The sequence below is a fragment of the Natator depressus genome, chromosome 15, assembly GCF_965152275.1.
Source record: "Natator depressus isolate rNatDep1 chromosome 15, rNatDep2.hap1, whole genome shotgun sequence".
NCBI lineage: Eukaryota > Metazoa > Chordata > Testudines > Cheloniidae > Natator > Natator depressus.
The window spans coordinates 10,085,409-10,104,628 of record NC_134248.1 but is presented as its reverse complement, the minus strand read 5'-3'; the positions used below and the strand labels follow the sequence as shown (position 1 = coordinate 10,104,628).

Here is a 19,220-nt window from a genome sequence, read left to right as displayed (position 1 = left end):
TGAAATACATCCTAACTTGGAATATACAGGTAATTGACATATATTCATATAATGCAGATTTACAGTATATTTCAGCAATGGCACAGTAAATATCTCTGCATTTAAATGCTAGCATCAGAATGCTCTGTTTATACAACAACTTAATAAATTTAGCCTGGCTGCCAAATTGATAAGTAGGTGAGAATCATTCATTAAAATGCAATTGCAATTGAGATGAAATTTGAAATACATTTATTACAGTAATTGAGCTTCAGTCAACTGTAGTCACAACACAGATTTTCAACTGTCTTTCAGACAAAAGGATGTGTATTATTTTTGGTAAGTTAATACCTTTGTCAGCATGAAAATTAAAAGAGTTTCTTGAGTGCTAATGATTTGCAATAGTATTCTTCACTTTTCTTGAAAGGCATAAATTATTATAGATAAAGGTCAACCACATGCACAAAAGAATGACCTAGTAGCATACTGTGTATACAGCAAATTGATTGCAAGCATATTTTCAGTACTAAGTACTACTCCACGCTTATTAAATTACTCTTTAAATCCTTTATGGTCTCTGGGTCATCAGTTAATTGTAACGCAGCACCATAAAAGCATTGCTGAGTCAAGCTTCTGCCTCCAGGATTAAAGATACCTGATGCATTTCTTTGCACAGGAATGGCTCAGACAAAACTGAAGGAATCCATTAATTTGTTTCTCTTGATCATAAATCCAGCGTTAGGATGACATTAAGAAGCTAACACAATGATGTTAAAAACTTCAGCAACATCGAACTAAACCACATATTTACATTTTATTTAAATACACTGGGCCAATTTAAGTAACTTGAGTGGTGTTACGCCAGGGATGTATTTGACCTTGTATATAAAATTTTACCAAATTCACTACCATCCTCACATCTACAGTATGTAAACAGGAACCATTATAAGTAATCTAGACAAGGAACAAGGGACACCAACTGCGCATAAGTGGTGAGACCCTCACTCAGCTGGTGTAAATGGGTGTAGCTCTCTTGACTGTCACTGAACGAGGCCTATTTACACTAGCTGAGGCTCTGTCGCCCTAGGTCTAATGTTACCTCAGAGTCCTGATGACTACAGATTATGAGCCAAGAGAAATGCATGTATTTATTTGTATGCGTGTTATTTTGCCTACCAAAAAATCTAGCCAGGTATATATAAGTTATTTATTTGGTCATGGGAGTTGTTAGCCTTCGCGCCACAGGATGGCTCATTTACACAGACTTTCTTGGTTTAGTGGTATATAGGCTCCTATGTGATTAGAGCTAATGGTAGAGTACATCCCTGTCCCTAGGCACTATAAAGAAAGAATTTAGCTCCATGCAGCAGCTTATAGCCAATTTTATAAACAAATAAAATATAGGTGGCATTGATTTGAAAGCTGTTCACACCACAGGCTTTCTAAATGCAGTTTCATACATTCCACTAAAGCACCTCAACCCTTATCTGCAGCAACTCCCTACTAATCCAGTGAAGGGCCTTCCTCGGGCATTCTGCCAATTCCCAAATTGTGCAGGAGGTATTGTGATGTAAATGTTTCCTAGGGACTGTCAAACTCATTGCACTAATGGCAAAGTGACTACAAACCCAGGTTGTCTGAGGTGAAAAGCAAGTGCCATGACCTGTGTTGCCTCTTAGCTTCCTTTTGACCAGGATTCTTTGTAACAGGAAAATTCATGGAACAATGCCACATTCTTTTTTTTAACAGAAAACTCAGACTATGGAAGCTTTGGAACGATAGTACATGAAAACTAAACAATATATAGTACAACATTCTGAATATGGCAAACTATAAATCCAGGGATTAAAGACAAAATTGACTGAACACTTAAATCACCTGCAGCCATACAATGTTGGGCTGTGATCCCATCAGATCTCTCAAACTAAGGAGGGGCAAGGGAGATCAGTATTTGGGGTAGAGAATTTGAAGGAATACCTAAGTGCAGGAAATGGTGATTCAGCAGGTGACTGGCCCTCTTCATTTTGACTTAGTTTGCAGTCAGCGCTCTCGCATGGATTCAGAGGTGCTGTGCTGCTGAAAGTGCTAATGAAACTGAAATTCTGACAACCTGTAGTCATGAATGATCTCATGGCAATTTTTGTAGAAGTGATAACCCCTGTGTCATCAAATTTCAGTTCAGTTAATTAAATTTTTGTTTCCTCAATGCAGTTTCAATTGGGTACAGTGGGTTTTTTTAAATTTCCTGTCCCAAATTGTTATATTGTGTTGCTATGGATATTATACAGATGCCACATTTCACTTGAGAAGTTGCTTCATTTCTATATTTGAAATGATCTCTGGGCAAGTCTATACTACAAAATCAAGTCAACCTCAGTTACATCAAAGTACAGTAATTAAATCACTTGTGTGTGTCCACACTATGCTCCTTGTGTTGGCAGTGCGCATCGTCACCAGGTGTGCTTGCATTGATTTAACTGTCAATGTGGGGAATTATGGGATGGCTTCTGAAAGGCAGCAACAGTCGATGTAAGCAACACAGTGTCTGCACTGACACTCCATCGCCCTAACTATATCAACCTAGCACTATGCCTCTCGCGGAGGTGGAGCTATTACGTCAGTGTAGTGGGCAAGTTACATTGGTGGGAGCTACATTTTAGCGTAGGTACTTACTGAGTTAGGTCAATGTAAGCTGCCTTATGTCGACCTAACTCTGTAGTGTAGACCAGGGCTGTGTATGTCCCTTACCTACTTGACAGGGTTTGTGAGGATTAAGTAGTTAATGTCTGTACAGCAGCTGGAGCCCCTGGGATAAAAGCTGTTACACAAGTATAGTGTATTATTCTTATTTACAGAGCACACATTATATATAGGCCAGATCCTCATTTACTGTAAATCAGCCTGGCCTTACTGAGGTCAATGAAGGTACGCTGATTTATACCAGCTGAGGCTGTATACTATACCTGTGACTGATACTATAGTAACTGCAGACTATTTAATTATATTCTTAACTGCCTTGCAGCTTGCATAATTATTTACATCTGTCAAACCTGGGACTAATTTTCATTTAACATCGGCTGCTTTATACCCTCTGGCACCGGAAAGGTGCCTTTTAATGTGTATTTTAAAGCCCCTTTCCACTGCCAGTCCTTCATGTGTCATTATATAATGTCTGCATCTGTAATTTTCACTCCATGCATCTGAAGAAGTGGTCTTTTACCCACAAAAGCTTATGCCCAAATAAATCTGTTAGTCTTTAAGGCGCCACCGGACTCCTTATTGTTTTTGTGGATACAGACTAACTTGGTCACCCCCTGATACTTGACTGCCAGAACTGTGTACATGGTCTTACAGTAAATGAGAATTAGGCTTCCTGAGAGCAAAGTCCATCTAAAATGTGATCACTGATGTAAGTGAATGGAAAATTCTGATTTGGTAGCATTTTAAACCCATAATGCACAGGTGTGAATGACTACACAAAAGGGAAAGGCAGTGGAGAATCAGAAACATGGTAATTCGCATGTACTGGCTAGGTAATTACACAGCAAGTACCATGCAATTAAAGACCAAACATAAATTATTTTTATCTTCTAAAGTACAGTGTAGGGTACCTGATAATTAAATTAACATTTATTAAATGTAGTTAATAAGCCACAGAAACTGTAAATACACTGTCATTACATATTACAGTATACTCCCATTTATCCAAAAAACCTCCGCATTATCCAGATCCCTTCCTTGTCCCCCAGCATGAGAGACATCCCCTACGCAGCATGTATCTCATGATGGGGGACAAGGAAGGGACTGGGATAATGAGGAGGTTCAGATAATAGAACAGAAACCTCTGGCCAGGACTGGGAAGAGGACGAGCCCCTGGCCACACCGCCCTGCTGCTGAATAGCTCCTGCGGCAGTGCAGGAAGCCCACTGCAGACCCGCTGTCACGGGAGTGAATGAGTGGAGCTGTGACAGTAGAACTGCGGAGAGCTCCCTGCGCTGTCGCAGGGCCAGTGACAGCTGATACCTGCAGGTGTAAGGTGAGGGAGGGAGGCTGCGGTCCAAGGTGGGTAGAGCAGAGACCCCTAGCCAAGGACTACGAGGAGGAGGAGCCCTCGTGCACAGGGGAGGCCACCCTGCTGCTAAATGACTTGTGCCCTCTCGAGTATTGCACTTCCGACTATCCAGTAAAATCTGTGTCCTGCAAGCTACCTGGATATCAGGAGTATACTGTATTTACCACACTAACTTATTAAGCAATTAAGTGGTACTGTGCCAAATCAACACATGCTGTGTAGCAAGAAGGACTTGCAGTCTGAAACAAGGTCATTATTTCAGATGCAGATTCTCATTTGTACTCTCTTTTTTTTGTTCTCTTGCCCATCCTTCTCTGTGACTACAATATTTTGTGCTCCAAATGCGTTTGTTAAAACAAAACTAAAATCAGGATCTGCATTACAGATGTATTATCCCCTGTGTATTCTCAAGGAGAGATTCAGTCAGAAAATAAACAATTGATACACCCAGTGATTTCTCTTATTGTATTAGGAGGTTTCCTGGCACTAACTGGGGCAAGACTATAAGGAACCAGTAGAAAAAAAATAAAGATCCTCAACTGACCATACAACACAGCTATCATAAGACATCAGTGGGTGCAGTTACTGATTTATTATTATGCACTTGGAGAGGTTTCACAATGTTTTTCATTAAACTTCAATTACATTAAAACACAGGAAATGCTCTTTTCTACTGCTGCATAAAGCAAAATTTCTCTCTCTCTCTCTCTCTCTCTCTCAGAAAAAGGCATTGCAATGTTGAGACTCACAGCTATGTGATTTGGTAAACAGATACAAATTCACAAAATAGAAATGATTGATCTTTATTTGGGGCTCTTTTCTTCCCATGCTATGAGGCATGGAGCAATTAAAAGCACAATGCAAAGGAAAGCCCCCAAATCACCATGGCTTGTTTCCCCACCATTCCTGGAAGCATATGGAGGCCGCTCTTCAATAGTGGGATGCTCTGCTTCCTATCTGATGGTATTTTTGCTAGTTTTCCTTGCAGAGGTTAATGTTTTTGTGGTAGGATACAGGCATGCTGGGGCTGAAAATTCTAGCCTTAGAGAGTTGTGCTACCAGGTTAGGGGATCCCTCCAAGAGCAGCATTCAGAGAAGTGTTCAGGGCATAGGGATTCCTAAATCAATGGGGCTGACACGAGTGAATCTGAGAGATTTCAAGGTCACACCTCAAACTCCTCTCCCATCCTCTTTGAGGGAACTATTAATCAAAAATTCTGCTACATAAACCTCAAGTTTTCTGGGCCCTCCAGAAGGGTACAATGTGATTTTATGTTATACATAAAGGGGCAAATTTGCTGCTTGTTTAAGCAGGGGAAATTCCATTAAGGCTGTTGGAGTTGCATCTGCATATGCTACTGGTCCAAGATCTTCAAGTGAAATTAGAAGATGAGCCTCATACCCCCTTACCTCTCTACATAAAGGCAGGTATACATGGAACAGTAGCATTCTACTACCTAAAAACAGCAAATCTATTGTAAGTGCTAAAAGCTTCTCAAATCTGTGAGGAAACATATGTCACTTATCATGTTGCATGGAATTACACTGTGACATGTTTAGATAGACAGTAAAATCGAATAAGCAACAAACATATAAAATTGCATACACATACACATGCATTCTGCCATGGGGGTGGGGGAGTAAACTGAGAAGTGAACAACCTGGAAAGGCAGAAACATTGATGGGAACTCAAAATAGCAGTTTTTCCAGTGACTGATAATAGAGATAATGATTCATACATCCATATACTTAAATAGATGTCTTTGCCCATGACTGCTGTCTAATTAATGCGAACCATCATTCATGTAAAAGGAAATTTTTTCTTCTGGAAAAAAAATTCTGAAAACTGCCAGCAATGACAGTGCTAGAAGCATGCCAATTAGAGTGATTTCTGCCAAGCAGCAAGAGGCCACAGAACACTGGTTTCCAAGCAACTGACATTATGAAGTATTAACTACAGCGAAAACTAATACAGACAGACAAACATTCCACCTTTACAGTTAGCATTGCCTGATAGAGTGAAGTTAAGAAGTGAGGAAAGGAAAGAAGAGAGACTATCTCCCCGCCCCCTCCCCCCCACTCTATTAAATCTTGTAGTAAACATTTGCACTAATGAATGCCAACATATCAATACCACTGAATATTGAAGCCCTTGCTGTCTATACACATTACAGTTGGTTTGGGATAGACTCACAGAGTACAAACTCAAGAAAGATCGTAACAAAAAAGCGCTCTAAAAACCCAAAAAAACACAAATTCCAGTAGATCTTCTAGTAGTTGCCCATATCACCATTTCAATCACAAAAATAACCAGTTTTCTATTAAAAAAATAGCCAACAACTGCTCCTTGTCCACAAGGACTAAAAGAAATAGGAAGTGCTGCTGTTAGCATAGTTGTCAGTTCAGACATGAAATATGCATTAGTAGTGGCAGAGCTTTTTAAGTGCAGATTGACTTCTACAGTTCTCCCTTCAGGAGTCTTTAAAGATTCTAAAGGGGAAATATCCAGCTTCTAATTTAAAGCATAAAAAACAGACAGTGGAATACCGTTAAAGATTAAACTGCCAACAATTTGACACTTAGTTTTATTCAACTAATACAGCATGGTGAAACAGATTCACAGGGGACCATTTTCTTCAAAACTAGGAAACACAATAAATCTGCATTTTTCAAATAGAGAGTTTGAATAGTTCATAAAGTGGTACAGATTCTTCCCTTTTCAGCTTGTATCTTAAAGCTGTCAATTTCTAGCTGTTGTTGATATGGGATGACATCTTGTCAGCTTTACACTGGTTCATCTGCTTGGAATCCTCTATATAGCACCCTCAATTCTCCCTTGTCTTTATTTTACTGACACCAGTGTGGTCCTTTCTCTCCCACTTAGTTCTGATACCACATTCCACAAGCCCATGCTAACCTACTCATACACCTGGATATCCTGGAAGACATGCAGAATCTGTGATTATGGATATACATACTTACTTCAAAGGTATACAGAGGCACAGATTTTTCACCATGTCTGAGCAGTGTCTTTTTTCATATTTAGGGAAACATCTCTCCAACTGATGGACCCACTGAGAGTTACCTCTAAAAGGGATCAACAGATGATCACTTCTAACTACAACTGGTCAGAAAATAGGGGAAAATTCATGAAAGTTCTCAAGATTTTTTTCTAGTTTTTCTTTTTAAATTTTGTTTTGATGGACATTTCTGACCAGCTCTACATGTAAACAAAGAAGTAGGTGGTGCTTGAGCCACCTACAATGAGAAGGGTGGTATAAAGAAACAGGCAAACAGGCATGCGAGGGATGTAAGTGAAATGGAAGTGTAATTTTCACCTTCACCCTCATTCAATTCATTGCTGAAATAACTAGTTTAAATCCTCTTTGGTGAAGGCTTTTTCTTTAACACTGTCCTGCATATGAAAAATGGTTAATGGATAACCCTATTTGGATACATGAGACTGAAAAAGCTATACAAAATCTAATCCCTGGCAAAGCACCAGGATCAGCTGGCTATCCAACAGACTTTCATAAAAGATGTGACCAGATATTCTCTATTCTACTTAAAGTCACTGATTAAACTTTCCAAAAGGGGCTAATGTTGTGTGAGAGGAGGACCATCTTTATCTTCAAAATTAGAGTAAAATAAAGACTATGATAATTGTTGAGATTTGCATCCTAAGTATTATGCTTTTGAATATAGAATATAAAGTAAATCACCAAAAGTCTAGTAACCTGCCTAAAAATACAATTTTCTCAATTGTTCAGATATCAATTGTATTTTGTGAAATGCAGACTTGCTACTGATAGCACAAGAAAAATTCTTCACCTATATTATCAAACCCAGTTACCAAGGACTGCTTCACAAGCCTTTTCCCTAACTCCAGATAAGGAATTTGATAGAGCAGAATGGCCATTTCTTATGACAGTATTAGGAAAATTTTATTTTAGTTCCATTTTCCTTAATTGGGTTGAAGACTTTTACAATATTGTCTCTTGCATCTGTACTGATGAATGGAATTCTTTTCTCGGTCTTTCAGTTGGAAACAGGAATGGGCAGGGTTGTCCACTCTTTTCTCTCCCCTTTTATTAATCTTTTGAATGCCTAGCGATACATAAGAAATTGTGTGCCACTGAAGGTACACAAATAAACAAAGATGAGCACAATATTAGTTTGTATGCAGGTGATACGGTTTTGTCACCATCAATCCTTCCAAAATTTCCTCCAAATCCCTGTTCCTCAGTTCCTTCAAAATTTACATTAATAGATTCATTTGGAGAATGGTTTTCTTCACAAAGCTCAGATACCTCACATTTCCATCATCTCCCATATCAAACCTACAAATGTATTACATACTTCATCATTAACATATGCATAAATCTCTTCCAATGTCATCCATACAAACTTTGCTTATGATAAAATATTCCATGACATTCAAAACTGGCAGCTTCTTTCCTCTATCCTTAGTAGCCAGAACTGAAAATATCAAAATGAATTTATGCACTGTTGTTGTAGCCATTTCAGTTTCAGGATACTAGAGGGACAAGGTGGGTGAGGTAATATCTTTTATTGGATTAACTTCTGTTGGTGAGAAACACAAGCATTTGAGCTACACAGAGCTCTTCTTCAGGTTTGTGTCCTGGGATTACTTATATGTCTGCTAATGATGAAGAGCTCAGCTTTGTTATTTGAAAGGCTGAATGAGTTAATCACGCAGCATCTATGGAAAGGGAAACAACCCAGTTTATCACAAAAAACTCGTAAAAGCCTTATCAGCTGGAGACAGACCTATACCACTATCATTTGGCCTGGTAGTGCAATTCATTTAAAATGCACTAACACTGGGTATGTCCCTATCTCATTTTATATTGAAAAGCACCCAGCAGCTCCAACTGGTATGCTCCATTATCTAACAAAGTCATCAGTGCAATGTCTCTACCCAGACTGCCAAGGAGATATGAACTCTTTAGATACTCAGAGTTGTCTCACAATCTTCTCAGTAATCTTAACCAAAAACTGGCTGATTGGATACTGGACTTGTTGACCAGATTGTCAACTTAAAGGGATATTTTTTTGGCATACAGGAGCTTCCTTTAGAGAAGCCTGCCGTCTGTCCACTTTAAAGGAGGAACTGACCATCTTCACCAACCACAGACATAGGGTCCACAGGTCTTCACCACACAAATAAGGCATAGGCCCCAATTACTGGTTCTGTTCTGCTGCAAAGTAGTCCCAACAACTCTAGTAACTCAGTGAGCTTCATGGGCCTAAACCCAACCAGAGAAGACTAACCATTTGTACCCTCCAAAAATGGGTCTACTTTCATGAAAGCTGACTGTTCAGTGCAAATCCACTCCATTTTCTCCACAAATTAACATGACATTTCCTCCCAACAGGAAAGACTTGTGTGGGGCACTGAGTGAAGACAGCTAGCATTAACAAGGCAGGCCACTGATCAGAACAACTCCACTGATAGTGGAGGCAAACAAATATTTTTTTTGCATCCTTAACAGCTATTGTATGTGTTCTCAAAATATCTTTATGATACAATCAATCAGATTCTGTTTCCAGCTTCTATCGTTGCTAATCGTGCTGCCCTCCCACCCTTTCTGTTGTCCGAAGAAAATATTTTCAGTGGTGCTCATTTAAATAAAGTCACTCATTTCTAAGTATATTGTGTAAATGTGCGACAGTATTTCTAGTGAACTTGCATACTCTTTCTGGTTGAGTTGGGCAGCATGGGTGATTTATAGCCACATGTCTTTATGGGTTTACAGGGACAGTCTTGGAATACTTTTTTTTTTGTATGTGTTCTTGTATCTTTCTATTATTTATGATTAGTTATAAAGACCTCAACATCTTTGGTTCTCAAACAGTACATTCTCACCCAACTGTGGATTACTGTACATTATTTTTGGATCACATTTATGGATGTCATAGGAACAAAGCAATAAGAAGGGATCTCTCTCACACAGAGATGAATGTCATTTCAAAGTCTCTGAGCTCGAGTTTGTTTAGTCTTAGTAAAAATAGTGTAGAAGATTTCCTACTGCAGAAATGAAAACATAATTCTTTGCTCAAAATACTAAATGTATCTGAACACTCAAGGACAATGACTTTGTCACTACTGCCATACTGTGCTCCGTCCACTGAATCGTACACTGGGAAATATTTGGTCAAGTTGGTCAGAGCTACTTTGTGGGGAGTCAGGTTCAGTTCACATTAAAAAGAAAGAAGTTGAGATTCTGAAAATAAAAAGAACAGATCATCATCTACAGACTCCTCAGCTGGTTTGTCTGTTTCTTCCTTCATAAAGATAAGCAAGCTTCTTGTTGCATTTTGACATGAGGCTTTTGGAAATATGATGTTTTAGAACTGACCAAATTCCCTTTAAAACGACCTGGCATAACCAATCATTTGGAAAATCCTAATTACAGCAATCATCAGGGAGCCTTAATAGTACTTTAAGTGCATCTGTGATAGGGTGAGGGGAAGCATTAGTGACTGACACTTGTTGCTGGAGTCTAGTATGAGCAACCTCTCTTCCCTATCGTGGTCCTCCTTTGTGCCAGGATGGTGACTTACAGGAAAATTCTATATTTCTGTGCATGAGAGAGAGAGAGAGCGTTTTTGTAAGTGAGCACGTGTGAGGTGAAAATTACAGGGCTAGACATTATTTTGACTATGTCTTGATGCCTTAACTAGAATATTAAAGCTTTGGTGAATGTGGTTAAATCCAATCCAGTAATGGCTCTTCAAACATTTCTGAGAGAGTTTTAAAATTCATACTAATGTGCTATGTCACTATGACCACTACTAATGATAACTTACTCTTGGTTTCTTCTCTTACTCCCTTTAAAGCAAACAAGCTGTAAGACTACAGACATGACCCTCTGCAAATATGCCAAGGTATATCAATTAATGCCTAATTAAGACGACTACCACTTTTATCATGAGGAGGGAAGACAGCACACACAAATCACTGAATAGCATTTGTATTCCTCACCACATTACTTATTCATTTACTACTCTGCTTGTCACACTGCTTTAATTGAAGTTGCAAGGTAGCTAGCGTAATGGCTTACACACTAGCTTTCCCCCCACCTTTCTTGTATTTCCCTCCCTATTTATTCCTTTCTCATCTGGCTCCTTTCTGTCATGCTGCAGTTGCTATATACAAGTATTGCAACACATGACTTTGGCTCCAAATAGCAATGCAGTTATCTAAAGTGGGCATTAAACCCATTCTGCAGGTTCCTATCTCAAATATTTATTTAATTAGGGCTATTAGTTTTCTTTCTTTACTTCTTTTGCCATCGTTGTTTCTTTACACAGTGGATTTATATTAAATAACACCACGCAAATTATCAAGACAAATGGGAAGGACCTTACAGTGGTTGGCACATTTTTGTATTAAAAATGCAAATAACAGGGATCAAGATATTTCATCACTTACAACATATACAGTAGAAAGCATAGCATAAAATCATTCAGTTAACAGACACAACATCATTGCTTGATTATCAGAGGTTATGTTTGTTATATAAATTCTCAATAACAGCTGAAAATGGTTGTAGTTATTGGTTGTTTGTCTACTGTAGATTTTAGAAAGCATTAAAGTATGTCCATTTTTAAAATTCCATTTGTCAGTTGTTTCTCAAACAGGCAAATTTCTCCATGGCCATTATATCTCATGTATCACAATTCATTTGCTAAACTATGAAATATGAGGGCTCCCCAATTTTTGTTGCCTTTGAAACCTGCTGGGTGTGAGGATGTTTTTCCAGGATCTCCACTGGAAACACCTAGTAAAGGTTGTGCTGTGCTGAATGACACTGGTTGAAAAAAACCCACTGATTGCGCATACATTGAGACTATTGTGGGTCCCAGAAAATTTGGATTTTAAGTGAAGTTCCCCATATATGACAGTGACTATGCAGGCTTCTCACAGTGTGTTGAACAGTTTTCACTAGACTGGGGTAAAACTGAATTTCTCTTTAAAAAAAAAAGGTTAGTGTGTGAAATTATTCACTTATTTATTTTGCCTGATTAACCTTATCTATCCCCGTTGTCCTGTCCTAATTTAAATTTTTATGAAATTTTGTTGGACTGAATTATGCAATTCCAAATACTTCAGTATAAAATAAAGCCACTTTTGCATGGAACTGTGAATTAAACTTAAGAAACAAGACTAGATCAAAGCATATTAGCAGACTACTAACGTGCATAAGCAGGGTGCACACAAACAGTTAGACCATGGCATGCTAGTGCAGGCTAGGTTTGCACCATAGCTTGCTGCAAACCAAATGTTTGTAGACAAGCCCACAATTAAACATTTGATGTAATCAGAATTTTGTTTATTATAATATAGTGGAGGAAACTGAGAAATGTCTTCAGTTAAAAGAAGACTACAAAAACACAATCTTCTGTTGAACACAATCCTGCACTGTGTTCCAGAGATGAATTAGATGATCTAAAAAGTCTTTTCTAGGAGCTTGATTTAGTAGACAGTTAAAAAAACCCTAATCAGACAGAGATACCAGTGTGGTCTAGAAGAACAAGCAAAGGTTTTAGAATCCCAGGCACATGAGTTCCAATCTTGGCTCCGACAATGACTCTTTGTATGGCCTTAGCAATTCACTTCACCTCCCTGATTAAGGTTTCCCAATTCACCAATGGGGATAAAAATACTTGCCTGCTTACCTACCTCAAAGGGGTGTTGTGAGGATTAACTAGTTAATGTTTGTGTACATACAAATATTACAAAAATGCTAAGTATTAATTAAATACATCCACAGAGGGTTTTAAAAGATTGTTCCTACTATAAAACATTAATGGTAAAAGATTTAAAGTGAAATAACCTTAAGAATTTAAATGAAAGTGGTATGAGAAACTCCATTCTAGTAGAAAAATCTTCTAGGCCTTCAGTCGCAACAGACATATCTTATATGTGGTGCATCCATGCCAATTTAAAAAATATATATTTATACAGGAGAGCTGAGTTCAGATGCATCATCTTATTTCCAGTCCCAAGCTGTTTACAGCTTTCTTGACAGATGCAAAAAGGTCAAGTGATTTGCACAATGTCTTCCAAAGAGTGAGAAGCTCAGCCAATACTTAGAATCAGCATCTCTTGATTCACATCCCTTTGCCCTCACCATTCGATCATATAACATTATTAATGTGTGAATGTTGTCATAATACTTGTAGCATGCAATGCAGCAGAAGTACAATGTCTGGAAAGACAAATGTTTTTGATTTCTCTGTATAGTCTGGGCTAAGTACATCCATCTGCACATCATGTACATTTGTATTTTTATCTGGAGATCCTTGGTGGATGTAAAAAGCAAGCATTTAAGTTTGGCTTTTGGGGTTTTTACTGTTCCTGAAAGACCTCAGAGTTAGTTTCTCTAGGTCAGGTTTGTAGCACAATAACAGGGTTGTTGATGGAAGCCTGCCAGCCACTGCTTGTGCTATACCAGATCTATATAATATGGTAAAGAGAACCCTCTCCAGACTGACATTCTAGTACTTTTCACAAGTACAAAGTTCACTTGAAACCTCTCAGAAATTATGGATGCTCAAGATTGCTATTACAAAACCCATTAAATGTGAGAGAACCTTCTGAACTTTGTTAACAGTACGTCTACAAGAAAAACTTCTCTGAACTTAAATATTTCTAGGCATGTGCAGTGCAGTTTCTAAAACTCCTGTTGGAAGTATCAGCTGATAGACTAAGTTAGGCTCTCTTCAGACTACTTAAATCTAGTAAAAAAATGACACTTGTAATAAATGATTTAGGACAGCCCAATTTTAATAAACAAAGTGGGTAAGTAATATATTTTATTGGACCAACTTCTGTTCGTGAGAGAGACAAGTTTTCAAGCTTACACAGCAGTCTTCTTCTCAGAAAGCTTCTCTCTCTTACCAACAAAAGTTGGTCCAAAAAAAGAGATATTTCCTTACTCACCTTGTCTCTCTAATATCCTAGGACCAACATGGCTACAACAAAACTGCATACAATCTTAAATAGCTATACAATCACTGGGCCAGCTTGCTTCAAGCCTGTGGTGGGTCATCCGGTTACTCGGGTCAGAGACTCCCTCTCCAAGTCTTCCCCAAGAGAACATTTTCTCCTCAGCCATCCCTCTCTGTTAAGAAAACAGCTATTATAACTGCTGTAATCAGATCCAGCTCGGGGAGTTCGTTCTGCTTTGTACGTGCATTAGCCCCTGGTCCTTACTTCTCGGGTGTGTGGGTGTATAAACCCCATAATACTTCTTAATGTAATTGGTTCAGATTTTCTCTGAATGGTTCAGAGAACTGCTCCTTCAGCCCTAACATACACAGATTCATTTTAGTGAATTTAGGATTTGAGAAAAGTGTAAAATTGCCAGCCCTCGTAAATGAAACTCCAATCCTATCCATAAAATAGATAACAATATAGGAAAGGGATTATGAACTTCCAGCACTGTCCGTACAATATGTCTCATCCCAATTCTAAAGGTATCACCTCTAAGGAAATGAGGGGACTTCACTCTCCATGCCAAATCAGTCATATAGGCCTCTCTGCAGAGATTAATAATGATTTCTTTTGTGCCAATTGTTATGGTGGATTTTGTGCTGCAGACATTCCAAAGGTAAGCAATACAGGACAACATGAAGTGAATTCCATGTAGCTACATCACAAACTTCAAGAAGCAATACTGAACGGAGGCGGGTTATCATCAAAAGAACTTTAATTTGACCTCAAAGTGACAATCCTACTGAAGATTAGCAATGAACAATGCATACAGACAACCAGTCTAGTGCGGTTCTCTTGAATAGTAGCTAACAATGCATTTTTGGCAAAAGTAAGTTATGCCTTATTCTGAAGTGGTGTATCAGCCTAGATAACATAGTATTTATTTTGTTTTGTTTTATGAAGTATTTATTATGTATTTTACCTAGTTTAGGAGATAAAATTTCACTAGGATTTGAATAAGCAAAATAATCAGGGAAGGAGTTCAGAGAAGGGAGGGAGAATGTAAGAAGTTTGATATTATCTTCCATAACTAGTAAGGAATTCTGGGATAAAATTTAGGATTATGTAAAACCATCATGCTTTTGTGAAATGTAGCATTCTAATTATATTGCAGTATGTATGTGCAAACAGGAGAATAAAGCTTTCTGTGGGAAACTTAGCTCTGAATTCCTTGACATTTGTGCAATTACAATTTCAGCATAATGTTTCAAGAATGTAATTTTTTGCTTTTAACATATTTTATGCTGATAAAATGTTTCAGCCATTCAGAGAACACACATTTGCCTAGGTTTAACCAAAGAAATTATCTGCTTCTTGTACCAGTGTCCATCTTCTTTATTGCTGCTTGCTTTAATTCAGCTATTGTGTCTAGAGAATGCTTTTCAAAGTCTACAGCCCTTGTTGTAAACACTTGTGTAATCTGTATCCTACTGGGGTTGACAGTGGTAATTTGTCAGCATTTATTTGCAGCAGGCTGTAGCTAAACCTTGCCAGGACTAGAAAACATTTTTGTGTACAAATGTTTGCCGTTTTAATTGTAAAAAATGTTTACTTTTTCTTAGTTTGACATTCAAATTAAAGAATGCTAGAAGGTTCCAAGGAAATATTTCAGAAGACTGTAGAGCTACATGAGTACAATTTAATATCTAGTTAAGCTATTACTGAGCAAATTTAGTGAATGGTCTCTAAGCAGTTCAGTGCAAAGGAACATCTGGCAGAACAGCAGACGAAAGATTTAGTTAGATATTATTCTTTTTAACATTTCACTAAATTGATCATGAAAACAGGGATTAGGCCACTCAGTTACAAGGAATTAAAAGAAACTTTGGGCCTGACTCTCATTTACATTGCACTCGTATTGTTTAATGCCATTGTAGTCAATAGAACGGCACAAGTGTAAAACGAGTGAAGCAGAGTGGAGAGTCAGCGGGCTGGATATTCATTTACAATAAGGCTCTTTCACACTAAGGCTCCAATACCTTGGTCTAATTTGGTTGCTGGGTTTAGTGGGCGGGTGCAGGGTGGCGTTGGTGATCTGTGACGCAGACAAGGTCAGATGATCTAGTGGTCCATTTGAGTCCCTCTGTTGGAGGCCTTGTGGTCCTACCACACCTTGTTCCAGAAAAGGAGCAGTTAAGGTGAGTCATCCAGGCCTGCCTAAAAAGGCTGCAGGGAAGCAGCCAATCAGAACATAGCAAGCTCAGATAAAAGGAGCTGCATGGGATAAGCTGCTCAGTTCCTGACTGGGAACAGAGGAGTAAGGAAGGGTGCGCCTTCTGGAGCTAAAGGAAGAACCAGAAGATGGGTTATTCAAATAGCACATGATTACTATTTGTAGGGCCCCTGGGTTGGGACCCAGAGTAGTGGGTGAGCCAGGATCCCACCCACCGGCTGCTGGGGAAGTGGCCAAAGCTCTGAGAAGGCACATGTTTTTTTAGAGGCCCAAGAAATGGGCTGGGCCATTAAACAGGCCCAGGGATGGGGCTGAAGACCCTGAAGAGGATCAACCATTTGTTGAACTTTGTTACTCTCCCCTGGTGCCCCTGGAAGGGGACTGAAGTTAAGAAGTGACCTGGCTGGAGAGCTGGGACACCACAGAACGGCTAAAAGCGAAGAGTCTCCATGGAGAAAGACCTGTGGTGCTACTCTATAATAGGGCAGGGACAGACTTAAAGCAAGCCCAGAAGATGCTGAGGACTGAGCCCAGAGACAGAGCTACAGATTTTAACATGGGCAGAGGGACAGGCCCTGTTGACCTTTTACCCTGCAAGGGGTTTGTTCGTTCACACATTGGCTGTGTGACTTGGCCAGAGGGCTGAGCCACTGAAAACCCATCTGACAACGTTAACAGCCACCAAGGGTGGTGAGAGCGTGTTCAGGTTCGCACCCAACCAACAGGAGGTACTCATGAGAGGTGAATGTTCCCCGTCACACTAACCTAGAGTAGGGCTGCCAACTTTCTACTCGTACAAAATTGAACACCCTTGCCCTGACCCCTCTGGAGTGGGGCCAGAAATGAGGAGTTCAGGGTGTGGGAGGGGGCTCTGGGCTGAAGCAGTGGGTTGGGATGTGGGAGGGGGTGAGGTCTCCAGCTAGGGGTGCAGGCTCTGGGGATGAGGGATTTGGGGTGCAGGAGGGGGCTCCAGGCTGGGATGGAGGGGTTTGAAGGGTGGGAGGGGGATCAGGGCTGGGGCAGGGGGTTGGAGTGTGGGATGGGGTGCAGGCTCTAGGTGGCGCTTACCCAAGCAGCTCCTGGAAGCAGTGGCATGTCCCCCCCACCCCAGCTCCTACATGGAGGCGCTGCTAGGCGGCTCTGGACGCTGTCCTATCTGCAGGCGCGACCCCCGCAGCTCCTATTGGCTGCAGTTCCTGGCCAATGGGAGCAGCGGAGCTGGCGCTGGGGGCGGGGGCAGTGCATGGAGACCCCTGGCTGCCCCTACGCCTAGGAATCAGAGGGGGGACATGCCGCTTCTTCCGGGAGCCGCACGGAGCCATGGCAGGTAAGTAACCTGCCTTAGCCCCACTGTGCTGCTGACCGGGCTTTTAATGGCCCAGTCAGTAGTGCTGACCGGAGCCACCAGGGTTCCTTTTCGACCGACCATTCTGGCTGAATACCAGACACCTGGCAACCCTAACCCAGAACCTTTGCTGCTCAATAGTTAAGGTTATGTTGAATTTTATACTTAAAGCAAGTTTTAAATCTCTTATAATGCATGTTAAAACTAAGGGGGGGGGAGGGAGAAGGAGATTTTCAAAAGCACCTAAAGGATTTCAGAGCATAAAGCTCACTGAAAGTCCCACTCCTATCTAATGTGTGATGTGCTTATTAAAAAACATTAAAGGAGTCGACCTTCAGCCCTGACTCTGATTGCAGTGTCTCACATCTCATGGAAGGCGCCAGAGAGGGAGTTCGCATCCTGCAGGCCCAGAGGTAGAACCAGTGACTGGTTGCTGCCCAGACCCAGCTGGCTTGAAAGTACATGGGATCCAGAAGTTGGGGCCAGTTATAACAGCCTGGTGACTGTCCCCTCGGGAGGACTCAGTCAGGTCTGTAAACACACTTCTCGTTCTTCCATGTCTGTTTTGAGACCAGAACTAAGCACAGTATTCCAAGTGAGTGCATACATCCCTTTCTACAGTAGCATTACAATAATTACAGTATTATTTTTGATCCCATTCTTTATATACCCTAACATTTTGTTCACTTTTTTGACTGCTTTGATTATTGATCTGACCACATTATTGATTTGTACAAAGACTGAAGAGAGGGTGCCAAGCATCTTAATAAACGATATTATAATAATGCTGTAATGGTGCTTTGTGAGAGCTCTGTAACATAGACCCACCCAAACTATCACCATTTCTTCATGCAGAGATGACATCATTTTGAATAAGCATAAATGATACAGTAGAGTAAAACTCCATTTCTGAACTGTTGATAGGTATCGTTGCCTAGTTTGCTCATAACCAGAGTGCGGCTATTGCAGCCCAAGGAATCTCTCTTTTCCACCCATGGCCTTAAAAAGTCAATTTCTGTGTACTCTAGATTCTTACCTTGTGTGGGTAAGATCTTTATTCAGAGACTTCAGATCCTTTTCTATTTGTTTAAATGGTGGAGGCTTCTTCAAACGTTCTTGTGTAGTAGACTGAAAATAATTGTAAGGAAAAGAAACTGGATGTTAATGAAAATAGTTCATTAAAGTGGAGAAAGTGGATACAGCTAAACTGAAGGTTGCACAGTAGTTCCTAGGTTCTTTTAAAAATGTTACTAGCTGTCAGTAGTCACAGCTTTCGGATACTTTCAGATGCAGGAGTCTACCTTTTGTTTACTCTCCAACGTGCTTACACATCTATTTAAAAAATCAGGAGCAACCAACCTTCCAACCTTCAGGTTTGTGCTAAACAGAAGGGAGATCTGGCAGGTTTACAGTAAACAGAAGGTGAGAGCACACGGCAATACATCAATCCATCCATCCATCAAAATCTTGCTGCTAGACTGTCAAAGGCAACCCAGGCAAATAGTTAAATACAAACGTGAGAGGGAAATGTACTTTAGAATAGCCAATGTGGTAACCAGCTTTCTAGTTTTTTCTTTAAATTTATGCTGTAGGAATTGCTTCAGTGTAGATAGCCACAGCCTGT

At 39.9% G+C, this 19,220-nt stretch overlaps 1 protein-coding gene across 3 annotated transcripts in view; it reads right to left on the bottom strand.

Moving 5' to 3' along the window:
- CCDC60 (coiled-coil domain containing 60) overlaps nt 1-19,220 on the bottom strand; it is a 123,811-nt gene that overhangs the window by 42,111 nt on the left and 62,480 nt on the right. For all 3 annotated transcript variants that reach the window (XM_074972783.1, XM_074972784.1, XM_074972785.1), the window contains exon 3: nt 18,633-18,724. In XM_074972783.1, the coding sequence (XP_074828884.1) occupies nt 18,633-18,724 (92 nt within the window). The remainder of the gene's footprint in view (nt 1-18,632; nt 18,725-19,220) is intronic.